This window comes from Charadrius vociferus, unplaced genomic scaffold (assembly GCF_000708025.1).
Source record: "Charadrius vociferus isolate BGI_N301 unplaced genomic scaffold, ASM70802v2 scaffold239, whole genome shotgun sequence".
Lineage (NCBI taxonomy): Eukaryota > Metazoa > Chordata > Aves > Charadriiformes > Charadriidae > Charadrius > Charadrius vociferus.
The window spans coordinates 632,197-659,856 of record NW_009649928.1 but is presented as its reverse complement, the minus strand read 5'-3'; the positions used below and the strand labels follow the sequence as shown (position 1 = coordinate 659,856).

Genomic DNA, 27,660 nt, shown 5'->3' with positions numbered 1-27,660 from the left:
GAATAGTTTCTCCAGAAAACAAGTCAAGCATCAGATTTAAAACTGGTATTAATTATGCATAGCGAAGCCTTGCAAACAGTATATGCTTCAAATTAATTTCATCTGGTTATGTATTTTTGGTTTAGTTTTACATACGGCTTACAAAATTCAAACATGTTCTTTCTCTCACAAAACAATGTGGAACATTTTAATGGAAAACTGACATTTCTTGAAAGATTCTTTTATTGACACATATATGCTTTAAAGAAAGCACAAGATTTTACTTTCTTTCTTATCAATAAACTGAAGATACTAGGATATAAAAATGAGAAGGAAAGAACAGCAAATGCCTACCTTTGTGGTATCATGCATATTCAAAATATCTTCTACAATTTCAGACAAATCCATGCCCAATTCCTTAACAAACAAAAGGATGAGAAAACAGTTAAATTCTCACAGCACACTGTGGAGCTGCGTGTGTTCAGAATGAAAATATAACTGAAAGAATGCTGATGATACCTTAATGTAATTCACAACTGAGTGCTTCGAGATAGCTGTACTTTTGTACCTAAGGTTTCTTTATAGGAAACAGCATACGTTATAGTCAAATCCTCTGCTTTGGTTAATGGAAGTCAAAGTTATGAAGGTAAGTTACATCCCATTATCAACGCTCCCAGCGAAGGAAGCCCGTATTTCACTGAAACCACGTTCAAACAACATCCCCATTCCTACTTTTGAAGGATGACTTTAAGAAACAAATTAATAGAAAACCAAATATAACTTACAGGTATTTTATCAGTACGGTTATCTTTCCAGACCTCTAAAAGTGCAACCACCATTTCTTTCAGCTCAGTGCGAGACAACACACCATCCCGGTCAATGTCAAAAACCTTGAAGCAAACTGAGAAAAAAAGGAAATTACTTTTCTATGTTAAAACTACTCAACAACTGTTTTTTTTTCTTGCAGAATGTAAGTCTGCAGAGTCACAAGAACATGATTTAGTGCTGACAGTTTTGATGAGGCAGGATGCATGTGTGGTAGTGAGGAAATGGAGCAGCTGTGTTTAATAAACTGAAATCTAGATTCCTGCAATTCTCTGCTGTGTTTTCTGATGTGACATAGCAGGGAACATATGTGCATCCAGAAATTTCCAGTGAATGACAGCTTTCAAATTGCAGCAATACGGCTTTGGAAAAGTATGGAACAAAGGTATTTCAAAACACAAGAACCTTGCAGGGAGCCAGCTGAAAAACGGACAGTAAACAAGCCAGAACATGCTGTTTACCACAAGACAATCAAATAGGACATTTGTTTTATATTATATATAATGAACAGATAAGTGTTTGCACTTCCTATACTGAGATACACAGTTCTGCATCATAATACAGAACACTGCAAAATAACTTCTGAAATAAATCTTTTTTCCTCACAAGTTAGTAATTTATAGGAAGCTATGGGTAAGTTATAAAATACACAGAATTAGGTTTAGTCATCCCTTATAAAAGGAAGCCTTGATATTGCAGACTCCTTTAAATTTTAACTTCTAAAGTCTGTCACCTTTCACAGACACACACTTGTTCAGTGGAAAGAATTTCTAGAAAGGTGGAAACAACTAAACTTCATTGCTCAAAATGAAAAACTTCTCTAACATTAAGAGTTAACATTTTGCATACTTACACTTCTGTCTTTCTGCCAAGGGTCCTCTGCAACATGCTGAGAGCCCACAGGAAATTTCTTTAAAATCTATGTGATTGTCTCGGTTTTCATCAAAAGCATTAAACAAACCTGCAAACCACAAAAGCATCTCCTGTTACAGCATCTGGCTGAAACAGCTCACATTCATACTTAGCATTTACATGAGGGGTTAATGGTTAACATTTGCAAGGAGAAGTACAAACACTTGTAACTAATTCTTACTAAGTGTAATAAAGATAATTAAGTACTGCTAAGACCATTTTAAAGGTGAATTAGATGACTCGTGTATGGCTACACAAAGGCAGTGGTGGGGAGAGATCAAGAATTCTGAACTGTAGCCTTATTCTCACGCCTTCCTTGTAATGACTGATTTATAGAAGTGTACATCTAAACCAGTATGGTCGGGACAAGCATTTTCACAAAGCTAAAGGACAAAAACAGTAAAGGTACTCAGACTGCAAATGCTTTGCCTTTTCCAAAATGCCTGACAGAAACTCCTATGAACATCACTGAATATTTTTTCAAATCTGGCCATAAGTGAGTTAGGAGTTTTAGTTACCGGCCTTCAAAGGATTTAAGAGTTCTGTTCATTGAGCAGATGTAACTTTTTTTATCCCATAAAATATTTTTTTTAGTGGCAATGACTGAGTTTCACTATCCACAGAAGACATATAGAATAACCAGAAACCATTCAAGTTTCCCCCCAGCAGCTGTGTAAATTCATATTGCTAAGCAGATAAACCACACTCACAAACAAAAGGATACGGGGATATGTCCCTACTGGATGGAACATAAGTTCTGGTGTTCCAACAGCTTGCATCTGCTGCACGTGAATTCCCCTTTTTCTACTAACTGCTGCCACTTATCAGTAAAGCTGACCATTTGGTGGTCAAAAATGTCACTCTAGGACTGCAGACAAAAACTAGCATGGAAGAAGAATGTTACTTAATGTCCCTACACTGTGCAGTAAATGGAAATTAGACAACTGCAACCTCCAGTTATTACCAGAGCGGCTTCAACTTGAAAGACCAGCTTGCTTAATTAAGGTGTCTGCATTGCAACACACATCTCCAGACCAAGTCTTCTGAACAAAATCTGCCTTAACTTACACTGTTAGGGAAGACTGTTCCATTAACTGCATGATACAACTCTGACTTGTATGCTGAATTGTCACTTAACACATGAAACTCAAATTTGCCATCTGAAAAATGGTCTTCCATTTTATCTCATTCAGGGACAGCGGTATATTTTGTCACTACAGAATCTTAAGGAACCCAATGAAAAATCTTAAGCGACTACAAGGCAAATCATACAGAACCTTTGCTGTATTTCCTGACAACTAATAAGAATGGAACGCACAGAAGCATCACTTCCTTCGTCATTCCAGATTTCCCAGCGAATAAGAGATTTCTCAGGCATCTTTTCTCATTTTCCAACATCCTGAACTCAGTGGAATGAACCTCTGTAATTTAAGCTTAAAATAAACAGACCCACTTTTAAACCCCTAAAATGTGTATGTCAGTAGACCATCAGGTACTGAGCACCACAGCAACACTCCTTCATCACACGTTTGACCGAAGTTCCATACCTTCACTCAGAGAGGGATGAATAGGAGGGGAAACTAAGGGGGCAAATGTTTCTAAATCAAAACGTCCAGTTCTTGATTGAGCTTTCAGCAGCCAGTATCGTTTTTCGAGATCGATGATGTCGGATTCTTCCACTATATAAGCAACAAAAATAAAAGAAATTTTTGATAGTATCTAGACCGTGTTCAAATTCAGCACCAAATAAAAATGCAGCATTATTCTGTCACAAAGAGAAATGATGTTAATTTTTTTATGCCTGATTCCTGCATGTAAAAATTAAAAATATGAGCAGTAGAGAAATAAAGGTCCAATTTTACTTTCTTTATGTACAGAATCATCTTACCTATTCATCATCTAGGAGTTCAACATCAATAATACATCATCACAAATGTTTAGAAATACAGAAATGAACTTTTCCTACTGCTAATGGCTCCAACAGTCTCTTCATTTTCACATATTCCTTCTTGGTGAATGAAACAGGTAGATTATATGTGCAATATCTTATTTTCCCAAGGTATCCAGTATTTAAATCCTTTAAAAGGACTCAAAGTAGCACTTAAAAACAAAAAATCCCAGAAATCTTACAGAAAAAAAAACTAGGACTTGGCTGCTCTTGAAAAATTCCTACTTGATTTTTTTTACCTTCTTATACACTAATAAGGCTAAATTTTAATGTGACAATTAAACACTATATTTCAGTATTAATTTTTTCCAAATATGAAATAGTTTGTTTCACTTTATTATTTATACTATTGATGGACTTAGAAACCCAGTCAAGATTAGGGAGTGATTATACAAACCTAGAAGACACTTCATACTGAGGAACTTACAAGCTAATTTAAAGAAGGGGAAAAAAACAAAACCCCAAACCCAACAATGAGTAAAACAAGGTGCTAGGCAAAGGTGAATGAAAATAGCCAGAGGAAGCACTTGTGTTTTCTTTCAAAACATTATACACAAATTCCAGTCTCCTTACATTTTATCCTTGAAATTAAATATATATATATATAAATATTACGTTTCTGCTCAACAATACTTTTAACCTTTTTACATATGCAAGTGTGTCACAACACTGCTTTAGGTCAGTGCAAATTAATTGGTTCTCAAATAGATATGTAATGACAAAGCTGTCTATATTAAGAACTACTACGTGTGATCCCATTCCCAGATGGTTCTGAGCCTTTAAATCCACGCCAGCCTTCTAATAGGTTTAACTTGAGCTATTTGGCCTGGTTTAGTCTACAGAAACAATAATAATCCTGTAAGGCTTAAGAACAGAAGAGACCCCAAAAAAGTTATACGTCAAATTGAAATTTTATTGATTTCTTTTCCTATTTCTGTCATTAGAAGTAGTAATTTAATCAGAATATTGTAGGTTACCTAAGTTACTAAGCATGAACTAGTTGTAACTACCCAGGCAGGCACATCATATAATGCATCACAAACTACACAATACCTTACCCTCATCAGCAGAAAGTCTGGACAAATTTTAACAAAAGACTAATATCTGAAGTAGAGTTGGAGGAGTGGAAGGAGATTGCATCTTCCTGTAAAATATTTTTAGACAGTCTAACTAGAAAAGTAACATCAGAGAAAATGTCCTCCTTTTCCTCTGTACATTCCGTTCCATCACTAGGCAGACCATATACCAGTGTGCGGAACACCCGCAGCAAAGCTGCCGTTCGAGGGTCTCGGTACACCAACATACCTTCAGGCTGAATGGGGAAAGTTTACCTTCCCCCTTAGCCCCAAGCACGTGCTGCAGCATCCTCACTCCTGGCAGCATCCTCACTCGCTGCAGCATCCTCATGCGCATCATTAGCGGCTATTGTGCATTTACGTAGTAAGTGAGATGACAGAACTGATCCAGAAGAAAAACTAAACTGATTTCCTTTCTCCTCTCCCCTTCCTTCCTAGATGGGTCGATTCCCTCATGTGGCTTACCACCTCCTGGCTCTTGGTTGTGTTGTAATCACAGAATGGTTTGGGTCGGAAGGGGCCTTTAAAGGCCATCCAGTCCAAACCCCCTGCAATGAGCAGGGACATCTCCAACCAGCCCAGGTTGCTCAGAGCCCCGTCCAGCCTGGCCTGGAATGTTTCCAGGGATGGGGCAGCCACCACCCCTCTGGGCAACCCGGGCCAGCGTTCCACCACCCTCAGAGTAAAAAAATTCTTCCTTATAGCTAGTCTATATAGTCCCTCTTTTAGTTAAAGCCATTACTCCTTGTCTTATTGCTATAGGCCCTACTAAAAAGTCTGTCCCCAGTATATAAGGAAACAGTAATCTAAATGTATAAAGGAACATCATTCTAGTAGAAATCATGAAAGTGAAACAGAGTAGTTATTTCTTGAAGATCAGCATAGAGAAATATCATAGGACTGTCAGAGATGTAAGCAGCTTCATGATCCCACACAGAACAGTCAAGTGATGTAGAACTGCATCTGGTACATTCCAAGAAATACAGGGATGTCTTGATAATTTAATGACATACCTGCTCTACAACGGTCAGTATATCAACAGATAAGAGAAAATCTACCAAATAATATACACTTTCCCTCAATCTTGCTGCCTCTACAGGTATCGGGGTGCTACAGCACTGAGAAGAAAGAGCTCGCAAGACATGACGTTGGGACTAGAGTACCAGCATTCTGCAGGAAATACTGGGACAAGTATATTCAAGGAGTTTCCAGAACAGAAATAAACAAAAAGTAAAATAAAAAATTAAAGGTAAAAGCCACTTTATGAGACAGAACCTTAAGTACATGAAGAGAATCACAGCACTATTATACTACCTAAACAACTGCACATGAAGGGCAAGTTTGTACTGTCATTTAGAAGAACTGCACATACACATTATTGCTCTCACTAGCAAATGCAAAAGCATTACGCTAACTCTCTTCAGCATGAGCATGTAAATCACTTTGTTTCCTTTTAATCTACCTTTGTGACTGGGAAGGATAACAAATGTGCTAGTTGCACTTCATTCCTGAAATGATGCAACGCTAAGAATATTCAAAAAACATAAGGAAGGTCACATTGTCTTTACTGAACAGTAAATCAGCAGAAACCTGCTGTCACTGGCAGGTGCATTATTTATCTTTAGTAATTAAGAACTGAAAGACAGGTTCTCTGGCAAAATAAAAAATTCTCAAATACCTATGTTAGAAGCTAGTTGCACTCCATTTTTTTAAATTGTACTTCACAGATAGTTTCTACAGTGCTAACTTTATTGCTTTATTATTTTAATCTCAGAAAAGAGAGGTTATCAGAAAGCATCTTATCTGCATTTCTGTCAAGCAGTGGCTGAAATTACATGGTCGTTTAAAAGACAAAGAATTTTCAAATAACCATCTTCAAAAGAAGAGCTGATAAGTATTAGCATAAGTGCTACATTGATATTACAGCCAAGGCAGGTCCGCTCTATTGACCTTCCGCAGAAGAGCCGAACAGTTTAGAAAGTAAAACTGATGAAGTAGTAAATAATATTCTTTGTACTGATTAGACTTACACAACTGAGGTTGAATACAAGTAAAAACGTGACAAGACTATTTTTCATTCATAGTAACAATGAATTGTAGCCTGTTGCAATAGTTTCACTTACATAAATACAGAAAGATTTATTGGATTACAGCACACGTGAAAGTTTAACTCTGCAGCTGAAAAGCCAGCTGTTACATAATTTGATTTCTCCACAGTGATTTTTTGCACATAACCTTGTAAATCAGTCTCAGGATATGTAGTGCACCATCTATTCCTCCATAAACGTAAACTAAAAGAAATCTCTTGCAATTTATGATATGTACATACAATCTTATTTCTTACTGAAGCTTAAATGAAGTATGATAAAAGCAGACTGCATTTATTATCCAATCATACCAATGCGTATGAAAAAAATGCCATATCCTAAAGAGGTTTTATATAGATAAAGGATTTTACCTTTTCAAAGTATAAATATTTTTTTTCCTAATGCCTGTTCAAATCACATCAAGAAGTGTGAACTGGGCTTTCATTCAGTAGTTCAAATTTTAAATACCTTATGATTGTTTTTTTAAAGAAGTGTATCTTATATATACAATATAGTCCAAAACATCACAATGGACTAGCTTTCTACAACAAGTAAGTATTCATTTTTGTCAGTTACATACAGGATCCAATTATTTGAGGTCACATGGAGATATTACACATCTGTGAACTTTAACCACACACTACCAGTTTACTACCATGTGCTATTTCATGTGTCCTTCATTACTTGTCCATTAAAAATATGAAAAACTTTCAGATCTGTAAAATTATTAATAGTGTTTTTTAGATCAATTCTCTACGAACTAGACAAGTATAACAGGAGGAATAATAATGTCAATCACACCTCAAGCTACAGTTTTCACATGGTAAAAGGAAGAACAGGTAAACATTTTCAGCAAAAATATGCATCTGAGAAATTGTAACTCTACCAAAAATGAATTAACTTAAACCCAGCTGCCATACTGTGACTGACAGTCAGATTACACGACAGTGATAAACAATGAAAAAAAAAATCTTTCATTTTAATGCCATTTCCCTGAAATGTATGCCCTCCTTAACTATTACACAGGCAGCAAGCCATGAATAATCCCCTGTCTTAAGAGAAAAATTAAAAACATGTTTTCATTTCAGGCACTATTTATTACAATTCTATATATGATCAGAATTAACTAAGTATTTCAATACATTTTAAAACTTTCATTTTTACCCACCTATTGGTACAATCCTCTCTGGTTCACAGCAGTAGAAGCATACCATATTCCCAACATTTTAACCAAAACTTGGTTGTTTCAGCATTTACCATGATATCCTCCACGCAAAACCCAGTCCCCCATGGCAGAGAGAGCTCTTCATCGCGCAACGGCTGAGTCAGAACCAGAGATGGAACGACTGAACACCAAACACTATTTCTGACTCAACCCGCTTGTTTGTCCCTTTCCAATTAAGACAGGGAAGCCTCCGGGACCTGGGCAGAGCGAGCTGCTTCGCGGGACATAAAACAGCCTGGGAACTAAGAGGATAACAAAGTGGCAAGATGCAGATTAAGTGACACCGAGGCTTTTTCTTATTGGCCATGTCTGCTGTAATATTTTCATAGGGGTTTTTTTTTTCCCCCCTAATAAAAAAACAGACACACAGAAAAGTTGTGACTTCAACCAAGATCCTTGTGTGTGTCAGACATGACTATCCAGGCGTTCATCTAGCAGAACAGAGATTACCAGTGCCTTAAGATGGGAAACCTTACAGAAGGGCTATTAAACACTACAGTTCCTCTCAAAGCACAAGCGTTCACACACTTGGGGAAAAAAAAATAGCACAGAATGAAATACACTCTTAAGGCACTTTTACTAAACCCAAAATCTTCAGAATTGTCTTCCTGTGGCCTTTCATACATCATTAAGAGATGGTGTTTGAAGAGTGGGTACCACACCTGAAGCAGGCAAGCTACAGAACATGTATTTACATCCAGACCACCTTTTAATGGGAGCAAAGTTAAGTGATTACTTCATTTCACTTTCCTTTTACTGACTCGCATCTTCATCTTACCATAAAGCCCTACAGGTTTACGAACCCGTCTCTAACAGAAGAGGTTACTTCCACAACATTCAGTTTCAATTTTATACTGTTTCAAAAACTCACTCTTCCCCTTCAACCATGCTGTCTGGTTATCCAGGGCTTCTCTCATTTATTATGTTAAATTAGCGACAACTGTATGTTCTAAAATATAATTATTATGCTGATTACACACTGTCTTACTGCATCTCAGCATGTCAGAAAAAGCAGAAGCATTTTGATGAATTTTTCTGATGGCAGAAGAGAGTCTCTTCAACTCAAAGGAGAATTAGGACGCTATTTGAAAAGAACTCAGTGACACAAGAACCGGGTAACAAAGAAGTACAAATTACACTGTCTGTCAGTTTGAAACCAGTAACTGCTCTGATAAATGGGAGTATTCTCCCCATGGAAAAGGACTGAAAACCTGAGTATATAAGCCCATCACATGACACTGAGACACACCAAAACGACAGTCATAAAAAAGGAACGATGACCTGCGCTGCGGCAGCAGAAATATTTCCAGGCAAAGGAAGGAAAGCAATGAGGTCTCACCTCATGCTGCATGGAGCCAGCATGACAGCACTTTATCACCCACCTCTGAGATGGAACAGGGGAGGGAGCACCTGGTCTCAAACAGCCCTGAACCGGGCTCATTTTACGATGGCAAAAAGGTCAAGAAGAAATGTAAGAGTCACTTGCATTTATACTGACTAGTAGAAAGGAAGGAGAGCAGAGACTTTCTGAAACCAAGGACAAAGTTGACAAAAAACTGAGACATAAAGTACCTGCAAACACATGTAGAAGATGCACTGGAATAATTTTTCCCAATTGGGTTAAAAAAAAAACAATAAGCCTCACTATCTTAGGAAAGGAATGGGCCCCCCAGGGTCTGCACCTGGTGGGACAGGAGACCCTTCCACGTGTCCCACGTTCCCGTCCATCTGTCTGCCGAACCACACCACAAAAGCCGTACGTTGCAGGTAGGATGGAGTCAGTTCCAGCCTGATGTGTGCAAAAGCACAAACCAGCCAGGGCAGGCTCAAAATGACACCCGCCAGCAGCTGAGAATTGGTGTTTTACTGAAATACTGCATTTGGACTCCGAGTACCAGAGATCAGGTGTTTAATTTGTAATTATTAAGGATGCATAATGATTTAGGCGAACATTCCCCTACAGAGAATTTTCGTGTTAGCAGTAGTCCCTGACAGGATTTATCTTTGATTTACATGCTCCACTGCAGCGCTATTCAATATGATGGCTTAAAAAAATAAAAAAAAAATTCAAAAGGTACCTGATCATACTACAATACTGAGAAAATCCAAACTACTGCTACCTGCTCGGCACTTGGGTATCCCTGAAACTGGGGTTTGGGAACAAAGGTCCAAGAGAAACTTAAGTTATTTTGGTAGCTTTCAAATGAAACGATTCATATTTATGATTTAAGTGAAATGGAACAAAATTTGATTAAAAGCAGCAAGTGTGTGCAACTTCCTGTAACTTTAAAATTCCATTTCTAATTATGTGTTCAGAAATATAATTAAAGTCATCTGCATACCAAAATAAACATTATTTACAAATGAAAAATTAGAATTCCTTTGTTTCCCCTATAGCTTGGCTCATTAAGCAAATTTAAATGGAGTCACTGATGCTCTGCAATAAAACATTTGCTGTCTGTTTCTAAATCAATGTTAATAACTTCCACTATTTTTATCACCACAATTTTTCACGTCTCCGCCACATTATTCCAGCCGTTTGATGGGAAGCACGCTGCAAGGGGAGGTGAGGCTTGGCGGGGGGGGAGGGGGCTGAAGCTTGAGCCAGGAGAGGGCGCGCTGCCACCCAGTCCGGTGAGAAATTAGCAAGTTTCACTAATTAGTTTTCATCTTGCAGTAGAAGATGTTTTAAAACCTTTCACTCTTTCACTGTATTCTGCTAACAGTCTTTGCCTGGGTTTACTAAATTTTGTTTCAGTTCCTTGTTCTCCCAAAAGGCAGCCATTATCCTGGGTAAAAGTATGAAAAACAAGCCTTCATTTAGAGAAAAGGAACTGTCATAACAGCTCTTACTGTTTTACACATTCAGCTGTGTTAAGAATACTTCAGCACTAAATTTCTTATTCTTTAGATTTACCTGATTAGAACGCAATTACTAAACTTAAAAAACAAAACAGCAAGGCCCCAAGTATTAATACTTCACAGCAATTAATTCCAAGTGCTCAAGCACTTGTATTTTCCTTACTTTTGCATCTGTGGTATGAGATTCCTGTACTGTCTCAAATCACAAGGGAAATCATCGGATACATTATAAAGAAAGTATTTGTCCAGACCCGGAGGAGGCTGGTTAGTTCACCAGCAGGTGAGTTCACCAGTTCATTCCTACTATCTTAACTCCTGACAGTTTTCCATATCTGTCATTTGAAAGATACCGGCTGCAGACGTGGTAACGCAGCACAACTACTGTCTGTTTTTCTTATTACAGCATTGAACTAGAAAATAACAAAAATACAGTAAAGTTTAATTTTATCTACAGGTCCAACATAACTGTCATATGAGCTTTGCAAATTTGGTTAAGACATAGAACCACTCGAACAATTTTCCAAGAATCGGAACAGATTTTGTCCCCATTCATTTTTTTTCTCAGATGCTTCTCATCCAGTCTCCTTAATTTTGTTTTTAGTTATAGCAGTTCCATCTTAATGTCTCTAATTCTTTGTTTACAACTGAAAAAAAATCTCTTAGCCTCTAAGTTGAAGAAAGAAAGGCTTTCTTCTTGATACAAGAACACAGGTGTGGGTTAGCTAAAGTAGATTATTATGCTATTTAGTCTAAAGACCAATTTTTTCTTGAATCATTTATTTTGCACATCTGAAATAGCTGGGAATACAGTTGAGAGTCTGGCTGCAGATGGTAACAGTGACAGGTATATCAAAAAATATGAAATAAAGTCTATTAAAACAGCAGCTCTTATTTTTTTTTTTTTATTATAATAGTTTCAGTATAAATAAACTTTCTGCAAAAAGCATAGTAAAAACTGTTCAGAAAAAGTTTTAATTTCAAAGCATGAAACAAATCAAAGGAAGCTCTGAGGCAACATCCAGAGGCCTGGGGTAAAGGTTTCTTTGAACACTATGGACAAAGGAGACTTGACAAGGTTGGAGGCATGGCAGATCTCCATTTGATACAGCTGGAGAGATTTTTGCCCGGGGTTTAGGGTTTTTTTTTAGCATACCTCTTTCTCTACTTCGTCTATTAGACCTCAGAGTATTTAGTGGTCTTCTGTAACCTCAATGTCTGCTGCAGTCTCTCATGTAATGCAAATAAATTACCTGCCTATAAACTGCTAATTTTATTATGCGTTTTTATTTCAGATGGTCAGAACAGAATTTTAATGCTCATATTTCAAACCCAGAGAAAAAGCTCTATGTTGCTTTATTCAAGTAACTCACCCATTACAGAGATTAAGTGCCATGCTGACACCAACAAAGAAAATCTATGAGAGTACATTAAACACAACCAGATTGCTCAAATCACTGACATCTCAATAGCAAACACCCTCCTCCCAGGGATACCACAGTCCCTTAGATGCTATACTGTAATGTATGCTTAGGTTATACTTGTACATCAAGTATAATTTATCAGCCTTTTGTTTTTACATTTAATTTAAAAAACAGCTGCTCCTTCTTTTACATTAATATAGACATAAGGAAGCATTTGTTCTTTGGATGTTATTCCTAAATGCAAATCCTATGGAGGTTTCTCTTCAGTTAATTTAGTTCCCTGACTACATCACATGCCAGGAATATTACTTATTTTACTACAGAAAGGAAATTAAGAAGTAATACTTATTTTTGAAACAAGCATTATTTTCAGAACTGTCTCAATAGTTTTACAATCCACTATATCTGAAAGACCAAATATAAACCCAGTATTAAGTCACTTTAGATAAATGTATTTGTCAAAAAGAAGATATTTTCCTTTTTTTTTTTTTTATTTGCTCAGTAGCAAACTTCTACTATAAGAAGTGTTGTAATCTCGGTATCGTTATCTCTTAAAAATAATGACCCACAGTGTCCTTGTACATAACAATGTTTTACATGTCACAGCACAAAAAGCAGAGAACAAATTAGCACCAAGAAGAAATTTATCTTGCTGAACAGAACTGAATGTATCTCAGAGCAGTGAGATGTAATGAAGAACTAACGGCAAGGCAACAGCTTATGTCTGTGAACTCTGAAACAGTTTAAGAAAATGTGCATAGTAACAAGCACAGTTTACTTACAGTGTGTGACTCCAGCCAGGGTTTGATAGAAGGTAGGGGTATCGCTATCATCAGTGAGTGTCACATACACACCTCCAGACAGCAGCCAACGGGAAAACGTGAAAGCATCTTTGTTGTGCAATAACCAAACCCTGAACTTCTCATAGTTTACCTTTTCACCCTGAAAGAAAAATAAGAAAGTGTGAGCTGCTTTTCTCTGCTTTCTCAGTATCAGTAAACTGGAACCATCCAGCTGTACGAACAAGAATTGGGACAATCTCCTATAAAAATAAGTACTAAAATAATTTTTTTCTTTGGAGCTATGCCTGTTTTTCCATTTTGTTCTGAAATACAGCACTGGGAGGGAAATTAAGACTCCTCAGCACTCTCTGCATTTCAACCACCTACTCAGTGTGGCCTTTGGAAAATCATTTACTCTGAACCTCAGGTTAAAGGGATTAGAAGAAAAATGGTTACTTACAATTCAAAATAACAGAGGTTATTTTTATGAATTTAAATTTATTATGATAGATAAAAGCTCTAATGTGCCAAATAACAGGTGCTATAAAATCATAAACATTCTGTTATATCAGCACAAGTACATAAACACTTAACACAGGAAAAATTAGATTTGTGAATAACTAATCAGATGATTAATCACTGCAGTAGCATGTCATTTTTTTACCTCTATTGACCAAAACCCACTTTGGAGCACACATGTAAACATGACACTCACAGTATCCCCTAACTCAAGTCTCTCTTGCTGGATGTCTCATGGAACTACCTGTTCAGGAATACATAAAAGCTATAGATTCACAGAGTTTAAATGCAGGAGAGGCTGTTTAAACCATTTAGTTGAATGGTTTCCAAGCTGTGGCCTTGAAACCATAGGGATCAGCAGACTGATTTCTACAGGACCTACAAAACTAACTAAAATAAAAGCAAACCTATTATCAGTAGACAAACTCATTACATAGAGACCCTAATCTCCACGGGAAATAAACAGGGGTCTGCAAAGTGAAAGAGGTTTCAAATCATTGATTATTTAAGCTTCCCTAATATCACAGACCATTAAACTTCACTGAATTACGCCTCTATAGAATCCAACAATTTGCAGTTGACCACGGACTATGTGCAACTGCCAACCGCAGAAAATGGAAAATCCACTACTTCCTTTGCCAGGTTGCTCCAATGGTTAATGACCATCACTGCTAAAACAGTTGCTTCATATTCCAATGGTAATGGATTATTTCAGGTTCCAGATACTCATTCTTTTTATGCCTCTTTTTCCTAGACTAAATAGTGTTACATTTTTCTCCAACAAATAGATGCAGAAAAGCCCAATACTTACAGCTACCATCATAGACTTCCACGTGGTTATAATTCAAGGAAGTCAAGAAGCAACATCACCAGTTTGATCTGTATACAGCCACACTGAGTGACAGCACACTCCTAACCTTCCTCTTACCAACACTGTTTTTCTTCATCCCTTCTCTTTTGTGACTGCACATTAGTGGAGTCAGGTGGCAAAACAGATCTAGCTGAAAAATAACCTAGAGGATTAGAAGCTACAGAAAAAGGGCTTACTTCTCACCCAGATCAGTTTCCTGATCCAGTTCATCAAGGCATCATATAAATACTTGAGCCAGCACAGAGGTAGGAGAATGAATGACAGTCAGGAAAAGGGTAACTCAACAATGTGGACTTTGAAGGATTTAATCCACCGTTTAACCACTTGCTTAGAGCAAAAAAAACCCTCTACTGCCAAATTAACAGATTTTTTTTTTTTTTTAAATTTCTCTAACAGTTTGGATCAGAGACAAGATCATTTTCTTACTACCTGCTCCACTCTACTTTCCCTCTACTTTTTGCCCTGCTTTCTGCAAACGCAGCAATAGCTGTGCCACATTTCACTGAGACTCTGCATTGTTCTGATTGATTAGAGGGAGGACAAGGAAGAAGAGGGACAGGAACACCCTGGCCACGGGGAAAAAGCATTTGAAGAAAATAATGTTTACAGCTGAGCTGTGATGGAACTTGAGCAACTAGAGCAATACAGGTATCACTGAATTTGTTTCCTGTATTTCAAAAACAAAAGTGAGGAAAACTCAGATATATATTTAAAGCTTATATCTCTAGATGAGAACATGCAATAATTCTGAAGAATAGAAGTACCTATAAACATCATCCTTGAAAGCATAAACTCATCCGCCATACGGCAGGAAGGAAGGCCCACAGCAGGAACATTAAACTTTCTCACTCTCCTGCAATGACCTAGTATGATTAACAGGCCAGTAAATCCTGCTGAGTGGGTTATTACGCTATTTTCATTTTAAAAGAAAAATCAATATACAGCATTTTCTTGAACAGGAAAATGGTACTAAGCCAGATTGATACTTCTCTTCCTGCAAGTCTTCACAAAGTATTTCTGGATTTCTTGGACAGCGTGCAATTAACTTTTAGAGTATAATTCATCACACCATATTGATGAGAAATTATAAATAGGAAATACTGAAGTGGGTCAGCTCCAGAAACTGGACTGCAGTATACATACGATTTATGATTCCAGCCAAGAGTGAAGAATGTAATCATTGCTTACAAAGCCAACCTGATACCACCGCCAGATCAAATGAGTCTGCCTCAGCCAATGCCCACAACCAAAGTTATCTTCAATACAGTACAATAAAATTCAAGGTAATTAAGTAATCTAACATCTACAAATAAAGCTTGTAGTCAATCAGTTTTTCAGTGGAATGCATAATGATGCCTAGATCGTGCTGATCTATAGTCCTCTGATAACAAACGAAGCAACCAAAGCACAAAAGCCTGATAATTCATCAGGATCGCTAGTGCCAAAGAAGAATCTGTGAATATTTAAAAGGAACAACAGCCTGTTTTGGAGGAGGACTTCAGCAAGCTTCATAAAGCTCTCAAACAACCTAAAACATAAATAAACGCTGTAGCTCCTGGCAGGCACAGTGAGACAAAAGTAATACTATTCTTCTTAAGCAACCACTGCTGGCAGGCGATTTTAAATCCAGGATGCAGCTTTTCTTTCCTGTCTCAGAACTGTGTTCTAGATTCCTTCCCTGATTGCAATAAAATGCCCACACTAATGAATAAATTTCCACTAGCAATATTAGCATTTATATTTACTTGATAACATGATTACCCTTGGGAAATGATATATTTCAAAGCAGCACAGTAAGTAAAGCAGCATGGAGAATGCCTACATTTGTATACCAGGCTGCCATTCACATCAATACAAATTACATGTAATATCACAACATAAAAAAATACGAGCTTTTACCCAATTTAAACATGGTCAATTTGTTCCCATACATGCACGAGCATGTTCATGTCAGAGAAAAACAAACTACCCAGTATAATTTTCACTATTTTGTAAATGCAATAGAATAAAACCCATGTATGAAATACCTCAGAGAAACATTTCTTGAGTGACTCTGGGACTTTCCCATCAACCACATGCAGCATCTTCTCCATCTCTTCACGGACAACATAACTCCCAGATTCATTAGAAAAGAGACTGAAAATGTCTGAGGAAGTAGAGATATGTTTAAGCAACTATGATAGTTACATTTTTCAAGTATTACATTTACAAGTGGCTGAGGATGCCAAAGGCTGTGCAACAACTAGAGAACTAAAAACTTGGGTTGATTCAATTTCAATATAGCTCAAAAAGGTTTAGGTCAAGAAGTATGTCCTTTTCCATTTACCATTGTCCAGTAATCAAAAGGAAAATAAATACTATCAAGTCTGATTCACAAGGAAGACAAAACAACAGAAGTCAGTAGGCAGATGCTTTCATTTGTTTTGAAAAATATCAATGCCGTCCTCCTTCCTCTGCCCACATACAGTGATCAACAGTCTTTCTGTAGGATCCTAACATTTACATTCATGATGACTTATCAAATATTGCATTTTGGTGAGTATAGAAAACAAAAATGCACTGATTTTCAAAATATCTTTATTGGCAAATGTATGCCCTGGTTACATATAAATATAGGGACTTAGTATACCACAATTTATTTTTGCTTTACATAAGTGTATTTTACACTCACTATCCACTATCGTCTTGTTACTGTTGTAAGTTACATTACTTACATTTTGCTTTTTCTTCCTCTCTGCCTCTGGTAAGTAGAACTAATCCGACAATCAAGTTATTGAAGTGCAGCCCTTTGGATATTCCTCCAAATGAACAGTAGATAACCTAGAAGAATCAAACAGAGAAGTTAACCAAACAGTTAACAGGAACAACAGAGATTTCAGAACTAAAAGCAACAACTTACTGTGAGGCTCCGTCTTAGGTGGTTTTTAGGCCAGTCACCTCCCATTCAGCTAAACACACTTCTAATATCAATTCTCTTATACTTTTATAGCTCTTCCAGTACCTTAAAATAGCCTTTCCAGGGTCTTTTATTTAGTGAAACACGGGTACTTTTAATAAACAGCAATAAAAAAAAATAAATGTTAGAATCCTCCAACGAAGACAGCTTCTTGCTTCCTCACTGGTGCTACTTCCCCAAACTTTCTTATCAAGGTAATGAAGATGAAATCTCCTCCAGACTAGGCCTCAATAGTCTCAAAGCTATCAAGAGGTTATTGGAGCATCATGTGTTTCACTGCCCCAGTCGCAGGAGGCACACTTCCAGTAAGCCATCAAAAACTACCACTTCAAAAAGATGTGACACACACAAAACACCCCACGTTCCATCAACTATACCTTAACTATCTTAACACCACAACTGTTGCTAGAATGACCATCCTATGATTCTATGATTCCAGTTTATTACCCCACTCTAACAATGGTATTTAACTCTTTCTTCCAATAGAAAGCACTAGAAATCAAGGCTTTATTCAGAAGTTACTCAAAGATCCACAGAGCGGCCACCAGGAACAATGCAGTCAACAGAAGGGCTGAAGCGTTTACCTTTCACATGAGAAGTCCGTACAAGCTGCAGCTTCACTTACTCAACAGCATCTTAACAGTGATTCAACACTGATATATGAGAGATGAAGGAAGTAAGTCAGCAACAGCAACTACTTCTAGTCAACAAGAATTACCAACTCACTTATTGCAACGTATTACTTCACCTTGCCTCTAAAACTACAGAGCACAAGTGGAAATATATACATATGCTGTACTGCTCTCCAAACGCGGACTCCTCCTGTCAGCCCAAATCTATTCCTACAAGCACCAGTATTTTATCAGTATCACAAGACAGAAATCTGCGTTAGGTATTAGAATTTAAAGCAGTGAGAACTTATAAATTATTCTTACATAGACAAATTATTTCTATGTCTTTTAATTTCATTTTCTTATAGGTCCCACACTGCGCATCTAACCATAAAGAGGAAGTATTAAGTCTAGCTGGTGGGGAACTATTACTGTGAAAGACCAGAACAAAACGATTTGTCACTGATCATGGTTTGGATAGCAGACTTATTTGCTGAACTGTTTTTTAATATAAATTTTTCAGAGGGAAAGATAAAGGAACAGAGATCAGCTTCTATTAAGAAAAGTGCATATTGTCAATACTACTTTCTTTGCTTGCATCTGAATTACATTCTAAACAGACAACATTAAAACCAGGATATGTACATGCAGTTATGTACTGCTTTTTCATTTTTCTCCAGTAAAGCCTCGAATATATTATTTATATGAGAATTTAGCCAAATAGCAATAGCAGACTTCAGAGGTCAGCAGAGCTTCAGAATTATTGTGAGCAGATTTACTCTTTTGTGTATTACCCACAAAGCAGAGTGAATCATTAGTACACCATGGAACGGAACCCACAGATCTGAACTGCAACACCTCTATCCCTTCCCCTTGCATTTTGTTGGTTTTTTAAACATATGAACTACAGCCAGACACAATTCTAACCACCTAAAGCAACATTATCTTTTTTTGACCTCCCAAGCTCTGTTTCTTTGTTGAGTTTTCTTCCCTTTGAAACTACAAACGCTTGCATAACGAATTTTAGCCTTGTTTGCAAGCCTACCACAGCGGCTCTGACACCTTGGGGCCCCACAGACAAAAATCCACCAAACTACAGAATGGAAACACTTTTAAACTTTTTAAAACTCCCACCGTAACCATCAGGAAACATTTACACTCACAGATGATTAGAAATAACAGTGTGAGATGGTATGTGCAATTGGAGTGACACTTGTCTTCGAGACTATCAGCAGCTCTGGAAAAAACGCCTGTCTCTAACAGTATCTTAAGTGGGTGACATCCCGTTAATCTACCCAACAAGTCTGAAACACATCAAAGCAATCTACTTTTAAACCATTGTAAAACAAAATTGTCACAGGGGTGTACAAATTCTCGCACTAATTAGGACTTCAGTTTTGAAATATAAAAGGTTGTTACAGCATAAAATCTACCACTGTTTGAGGACCCCCCACAAATAGCACAACTAGGATCATAAACCTACTGGACGCATCCAGAGAATACTCTAGTACTAGATTTATCCTTGAAAAAAAAAAAACACCACAGGAATAATTCTAAACCAGATTTAAAAAAAAAAAAATAAAAATAATAATCGAAATTAGATTTAAATATTATTAGAATTTTGCCTGTCTCTTTGCAGACACACACCGCCTACAGCTAATTATTTGTTTTTAAAGTACTTTCCATCTTCTGCCTCTCTTAACACTGTATTTTCATTGCTGGTTTAAACCAGTGTAGCCTTTCCCCTGCCCCCAACAACTCATTCCCCCACCCACACTCCGCTTTCAACATCTCTGCCAAAACAAGCATTCACGCGGCAAGACTATGATTGAAATCAGGGAACCAACTTTTGAGTTTGAATTAACCATTTTCCTTATCGGTTTTCACTAATCCAGCTCAAAGTGGGTGACCTTATGGTGAGAATAAGTAGCCAGGAATAAGCTGACTGTGAAACTGGTACAAAATAACTACATAAATGACATTTCAAACTTTACAAGAGAACTTCTATACACTACCATAACAGCGTAGGGCACTCTGTGCAATCAAGTGCAGCCTATTATCGGTTATGCCCTTCAAAGGAGTCAGACAGCACAACACTACAAGGAGCAGGAATAAGGAGGAGACCAATTCTCAACTGGCTGAAACCCCTTTGCAAAATGTGAGTGCCACTTCTCCCAAAATAAGACTGAAAAAAGCTACCATCTCACTGACGCAGGTCAGGAAATTATTTAGCAGAGAACTGACAGCCGCCAATGTTTGTTACTCTAACTCTAAGAAATCAGTAAAGTACTTCAAAAGAATTTGCACCTTTTACACTGATAAAGCAAAATGCAACAAGATTTGTTACCAAAATGTTTATTTACCTTAAAACAAATAGCTGAACACTGGAAACAGACATGAGAGAAATTAAAATCTTCCTGTATTGTGAAAAAGAACAGCTTTTGAGGTCATCTGCTGACCACTATTTGTTATTAATAAAAGAAAATTTAGCTTCCTTAGTAACATAATCCCTTAAAATAATTTTTCATAATATTTTTTTTGTAAATCACAAAGTGACAGCAATCCGACACTTTTCAGAGACAGTTCTGCGTAAAGATGGGAACCAATGGAGAGCAGCCAGAGGAAACCTCTGTCAGCAGGTGCAGTAAGATCACGGTGAGGCTTGGAAACCGCAGTTTTTCCTATTAAAGAAAAGGCAGAAGAAATCAGCTGAAGATTCCCAAAGAATATATTACATGCCTGCTAACTTCCACATCTGCGGAGGCTGGCATTCGTCTCCTTTGAGTCTCTCGAGGGTAATGGAGTGGGGCTCTAAAATGAGCTTTGCTCAGACAGATCTGTGTGTCCTCAAGTACCTCAGCCTACAGGAGCTGCGATTCTGCGGGAGGTTCATGAGGTTAAGTGGAAAAAGAAGAAAGTTACTGGAACCAAAATCCCTCTTTCTATCCCTTTTCCCCTTCAGCGGCAGCATTCACTGTGCTGCAGCCAGAATCCTCCAGCACAAGCGAAGGGTGGGAGGCGAGCTGAATTCCAGAGCCAGGGGGATGAGTCACTGCTCTGACTATCTCAGGTGTGGCTTCCATCGCAAGGCAAAATTAAGCCAGGACTGGGAGTGACCAAACAAAACCAGCCATGGGCCTGTCAAGGGCACCAGGTAGATGTGGCTAAGGCACACGGCGCTGCAGTGCCAAACAGAAGAAAAGGGAACACCTAACCCAGACGTTGGATTGACGACGGAAACCACCCCTTATGCTTCGGGTATAACAAGGTGCGGAAAATCTACCACTGCAGACTGGCAGATTTCATTTGCAGAATGTATGCTAGACCAACACCAAAGCAGTGTCGGGCAACAAGGTAGTAAAAAATTCTAAATTCTTGTTCGGCTCTCTGCTCTCACAGTTATTAGCAGACACGATGCTGAAGCAGACGGACTCCCTGAAGACACTCACCTCAATACAGTTCTGTGTGTTACCTGCGGTAAATCCTCTCCTTGTCCACCCATCAAACTATCACTTTCATAGCTATTCACTAAGGACTATTAAAAGATGTCTGAAGGCAAGTAAATGTAAATGAGGCTGATAACATAGAAGGATCAAATTCTACAGAAAACATTATGTAGAACCTGCAGCTTCATTCTCCTATAAGATACAGCACTACCTAAACACATTAACTTCCCATAGGGTGCTCAGATCATCCTCTTCTATTACGAGAGTTTAATCCTTTTACAAATGCTCGAAGGGCTAAATTATTAAAACTAAATTTGTGCTCCATTTGGGCACAATGATTGTGTATGCTCCACAGACAGTGTCATGGCAGAGATTTGAATTCCATACTTTCTACTCCTAATCATTCTGATTTCAGAGGATGCCTTCGAGGCTACACTGCATATGTAAGCAATTTACCTTTATGCTACATTGGAATCATTACTTTTTTAAAAAATATGCAGTTAACTCTGCTGAACACTATAGTTTAAGTCTTAATATAACTATTTTTGATCAAAAAAAAAACCCTATGAAGAGCACAAAAAGGAAGAGAATTCTTATATGTCCGATTCCAAGACAAAATATATATATCCATAAACAAAAGAGAAATCACTATTTCTCCTTCACGAATTTTAACAAAATATTATCTTCTCTTTACTTTATTCTTCTCCATCACTCAGATTTAACTCTTCCATGCTTTTAAACTTTTTAAGAACAGCTATTCTATAAATTACCTCAAATAAAGTTGCCTCTTCTCTTCATCCAAAAGCGTATTTCTAATTCAGACCCTTTTCTCAGTTTTTCCACTCACTTCTGTTGAGCTTTGCACATCTCAGTTATGATATCAGTTGAATGCCAAATATTACATTTAGATATTATTTCGACATAACACATGGAGTGTTCATGATATAAACACAGAAAAGGAACTCTATGGATAATGGCCGATGTATTACTATTTAACATACGTAATTACAGCCATCAGCAGCTGGCATTCCTTTGAGTTTAGCTGCTTAACCATTCTTTGGGAAGAGTTTATAAACACTGAATAGTTATATAAAAATATATATCAGACACTAGTTTGCATTCCTAAGAAAGGAGCTCCACAATTTTTCTATGTATGTGTTATTTGGAAAACTTCTTCTAATAAGATACACCACCAAAATATGATGCAATTTTGGATTTTCCAAAATTACTTAATACTGTTGCAGCTTTACTTAGAACAGCCACACCCAGACAGTATCATAGCAATTTACATTTCAGAATGTAAAATTTAGAATAATTATAGGGTACATAGTCATATTTTTAAATAAAATTTAAGTCTGACATGTTGCATTTCATGGATAACTGAAGAGTTCAACAATATGGTTCCTTTTCTGTTAAAAAAATGCCTCAGTCTATACGACCAGTTCCTTCAGGTCCAAATCCCTGGCCCTGTGCCCATACGCCCTAGTGAGCCTGCTGGAAGAGCAGGAGAGGATGCTCGAGGCATTCCTTTGGCTCCTTTCTCTACAGAGTATAGAACGTCCTGGATTCTTTCCTGATTTTATCCTTATGACCCCTCTTCTCTCTCAGTCCTTGAGAAGTCTGTGTTCCTGTTCTTTTGGCAGCCCCGTCAATGTGTCCTTCGTGTTTCTGTTCGCATCATCCCTTTTCTCTTTGCATTACTTGGACTGCAGCTTGTTAACCATTCGGAGAAAAAGATGCACTGACACTTAACTACTCAGTAAACATCACAGATTGCTGTGTACAAACCTTCTCACAATCATAATACATGTAGGCATATATAAAAGGTATAATCAGTCCCTTAAATGACCACACGGGCCAAAGGTAGGGAGTCCTTTCTCAACATTCTTTCCCTCCCAAGTCTAAAATACAAAGCTACTAGAAATGCTTTCTTGAAATATTACCAGCAATCTGTCCTTCCACCTCCTCTAAACAATACTTTTTCTACCAAGGTGCCACAACTGCATATGGTAATTTAAAAATAAATTTAGATTTAAAATAGATTTAAAAATAAATGCTGTCTTCATACATCTCACCATTTGACCAGCTTCCCTGCAGTTTAAACGATGCAGACACAGCACATCTCTTAATTTCATTTTATTAATATCTTCAAGTCCATTCTTCCAAGAGATCTTTTCAGAACATTACTGTCCCGAACATTTAAAAAATGTTTTGTGTGCATGACAATCATGCAAATTGTTTGACCAAAGTTCCACTGGCTTCAGTTCTCTGTTTTATGTCCCTGCTGTAAAACTCTGTGTTTTTAATTTAATGAATTCCTGAAGGCCTATCACTACTCAGATATGAAAAACTATTATTCAAAACATGCAGAGACGACAGCCCAGCAGTCTAAGGCTCAAAATGATCAATCTTCATGATTGAAATGCTGAAAACTCAGAACAAGGCTTTAAGCTGCCTAATGACTTTGCCTGCCTTTCCACATCCTGAAGCCAGGAACTACAAAGCATCCCTTTACGGTATGAGCAGAAACAAATCCAAATTTTGTCCAAATTTACAGTATTCAAGCTCACAGATATGACTACTGCATTGCCTGTAAATGAATGCTAGAAGTACACAGTAATTTGTACTACAATTTTGAGACGTTGAACATGCCAGTTTTGATGAGATGACATCGAAAACAATTATAACTCTTCCATTAATTCTATCTCACCAACTGAAAACCAAGAACTGCAGTGTAACTGTAATGAGTGTTAAAAGAAACAATCATCACTTAAACTGTATCTTTAAGGACAGATTTTTAAAAAATACAGTAGAAGGTATACAGCAGACATTTGCAAACCCAGAGTCTCTGTCTGTGACCAAAAGTTTACTTCATCCAAACCAGTAATTTAATCCTTAATACTGGCATAAAAGGCATAAAAAAGTACATGTTTACTAATAAAGTAAAATTCTCAACAATTGATCCTATTTCAACCAACTGTATACAGCATAGGATACTTTTTTTGTTTACTCTTATGGACTACTAACAGTCAAAGCATCCAGACAACACACAGAGAAATTAATACTGAAGACATGCTTTAAGCTATGGGCAAACCATATACTTCCTTTTGATTGGATAGCGCTAACACACATTGCAATTTTTCCTGGTAAGCACAGTGTAAAAAAAAAAAAAAAAAATCAAACTGTAACTATGCAACAGAGGAAAGTAATATCCTTTTCATCAACACTAAAGAAAAACAGAAAAAAGTAACACTCTGCCACAATGTTCAACATTTTGCAGTGCACACTTCACTACTCCCATTATCTAAACAAAACTGGAAGACTCGTACGCTTCCTGTGAGGTCAATACCACTGAAGATACCAGAAATAGAAGCTGCGATTAGAAATGACATGGAGCAAGGTATCATTTGAAAGGTCTGGCTAATCTTATTCTTCTTTGCCAACAATATTTTAATTTCTCTCTCAAGACAGGGGTAACACGAGGAAAGAAAACAATTTTTTTTAAACATGCACGTGTGCAGGATGGTATTACTATTTTTCTAGATATATACACACAATATATATACCCATGTAGCATATTTTGATTCTGGCTAATTTTCATTTTATACATAACATTATTTTTAAGAGCTTTTAAAGATTAATTTGCACTTTAGAAAACAAAGTAAAAGCCAATGGAACCTCAGAGAAACCAAAAGGAAGTACATCTCCAGAGTAAACAAAATCCTCTCTTATAATAGCTACGTACAGTGTTAAAACTTCGCAACCTTTTACTTCCCAAAATCTACATTTGGATATTCAGGTTTACTTCAAAGTCATCTACCACCTATTAGTTGAGTTGGAATCAGTAGCTCAGTCAAGCACACATCGCTGACAACCCATGATCCAAGTCTGGAACATTATTTTCAGATAGAGAATGTACGTTCTGACATTGTATGAAAAATGGCAAGAAATTAAATTAGCTCCCGTATCCATATAGGAATATCTGTGGGTGCATCTATAGGTGTACATTATCAACCACGTATGCCTCCCCCAAAAACCAGCAAGTTCATAGATTACCTCAGCAACTTTTGGAGGGACTCCATCGCCAAGAACTTCCCTGATGAAGCACTGTTGAGTCATATAATATGAGAGTCCGCATGTTCTCTTGAAAGCATCTTTCAGTCGCTTTAGCTCTATGTCTGTAACTGTGTTGAGTGAGAAGAGAGGAGGAAAAAAACATTTGGTCAATAAGTGTCATAGAAATGTAGTAACTTAAGGACTCTCAAAATCCTATACACCTTACATTTACCTTTACAATAAAAAGATAGGAAGCAATTAAGTGCATGATTTCACCTAAATAGTGGGAAGATCTGACTACTAGAAAATGAGATCTAATAATCTAATCTTCCCCCCCAAAAAAAAGTGAAGTAGACCTAAAGCTAACATCAATGATTACAACAGTTCACTGCCTGTTTTCTCTGACTACAATAGCGTATTATAATTTGTTCTAAATTAAGCACCACGATTGTCACACAAAGGGAAATAGGCTAGCTTTATGATCAATTTTACATTGCATGTAAACCAGAGAAATGATCTGTAACCAACAGTGGTGAATATTACTAAGCGTAGCTCCAGCAGCATGCTTCAAGCAGTTTCATATAGCAACCAGTCTACTTTTCTGTACAAAAAAAAATATTTAATCACCACTTACATGCTCGTAAGACAGTACAGTGAAGCATGAATTTAACAGGGTTACTACAGTTAAACTTTGGACTAAATCTAATTCACCACCTAAGATTTTCTTGCACAGTCAAAATCTGATTGCCAGCTAAAACCTGTTCAAACTTGTTCACAATCTGTAAATGTGAAAAGTTTGATGACATCCTGTCTATACTCGCACATGAGCTTCCTGAAAAGCAGCCCCTGCTTTCAGATTTTACAAGCATAGAGCAACTTTCTAATAAAGTGTTTAAGAATTGAAGTATCTCGCTGAACAAAACAAGTCCTTTGTCAAAAAGTCAAGTTGCAGAGAATAACACACCATGACCCGGATCGCATGTAAGTTACCACGCAGTGCAGGAAGAGCTATTTACCATCCAGAAGCCAAAAGAAATGATGCTGTACATGATAGCTATTTCACTGTATTTATAGTAAGGCATTTTCCTTACCCTGATATAACAAGCCAGACAGAAACAACACTGACATGGCCAAAAGCTTGTCAAGCTTTTTGTCAGCCAAAATAAAACAGAACACTTGAGAGCTTAACCCAACACTCTCTTTATAACATCTACATTTCAATTAACTCATTCAACAAAAGAAAAATCACTCCTTAAAAGTAAATCACAATGAAACATTCCTCCTAATTTTAATCCTAGTCTGAAAAGACTGAAACAGACTAGTGACTTCATTTAACAATTGCGCATAAAACCAGAAATTGGGTCATGTTTCTTTTCAAATTTTGTTATAGATTCAGGGTGCTTCGGTTCAGTAAAATTTCAAAAGACTTACGAAGTAAACCTAAAGTGTGACCCACACAGCACTGATGCTATAAATTAACATGGATTTGGCAAAAGACATACTTAATTTATCATCATCACATATCTTGCCTTAATAAAACAAGCATACTTTAATTATACGGCATAAGAAAGTTGGTATAATACTGTCACCTAGCTTATATGGTGTTTAAATTTCACTATTTTGTATTAACATCTGTCCATAGAGTCATTTTCTTTCTTTGTGTCTTTACATGTGATGTTTAATGAATGCTCAAACACTGTTAGGGATACCAGTTAGGAGTTTTCTTCCAAGATTTGCTCTGGCTAAACTGGAAACAAACTCTCCAATACCATACAATATTTACAACCTGAAGTGACATTCTCCACACTCCCCAGCTCTTCTGAATCATGGAATCGGGAACCAAAATAAAGATTCTGCAAAGAAACCGACCCTCACACCGCAGCCTTTCCTCCAAACACGCACAAAAAATCAACAGAAGTGCCTCACCTCGTCTCCTCCACGCCTCTACACACAGCGTAACTACAGCGAATTTTCAGCCAACAGGAACAACTCCCCAGTACATGTTTAGTGACTAAAAGCTGGGGATTGCTAAGGGGACAGGAAAAGGGGATGGTGCTGGCTTCATTATTTTGGCAAGGTATAGC

The 27,660-nt window shown here is 37.3% G+C and overlaps 1 protein-coding gene across 1 annotated transcript in view; it reads right to left on the bottom strand.

Annotated features, from left to right (window-relative positions):
* USP32 (ubiquitin specific peptidase 32) overlaps positions 1-27,660 on the bottom strand; it is a 94,029-nt gene that overhangs the window by 29,958 nt on the left and 36,411 nt on the right. The window contains exons 2-9 of the mRNA XM_009891181.1: positions 25,577-25,704; positions 17,222-17,327; positions 16,535-16,653; positions 13,118-13,277; positions 3,264-3,395; positions 1,658-1,765; positions 765-880; positions 334-396 (exon numbers count right to left, since the gene is read on the bottom strand). Coding sequence (XP_009889483.1) covers positions 334-396; positions 765-880; positions 1,658-1,765; positions 3,264-3,395; positions 13,118-13,277; positions 16,535-16,653; positions 17,222-17,327; positions 25,577-25,704 — 932 coding nt within the window. The remainder of the gene's footprint in view (positions 1-333; positions 397-764; positions 881-1,657; positions 1,766-3,263; positions 3,396-13,117; positions 13,278-16,534; positions 16,654-17,221; positions 17,328-25,576; positions 25,705-27,660) is intronic.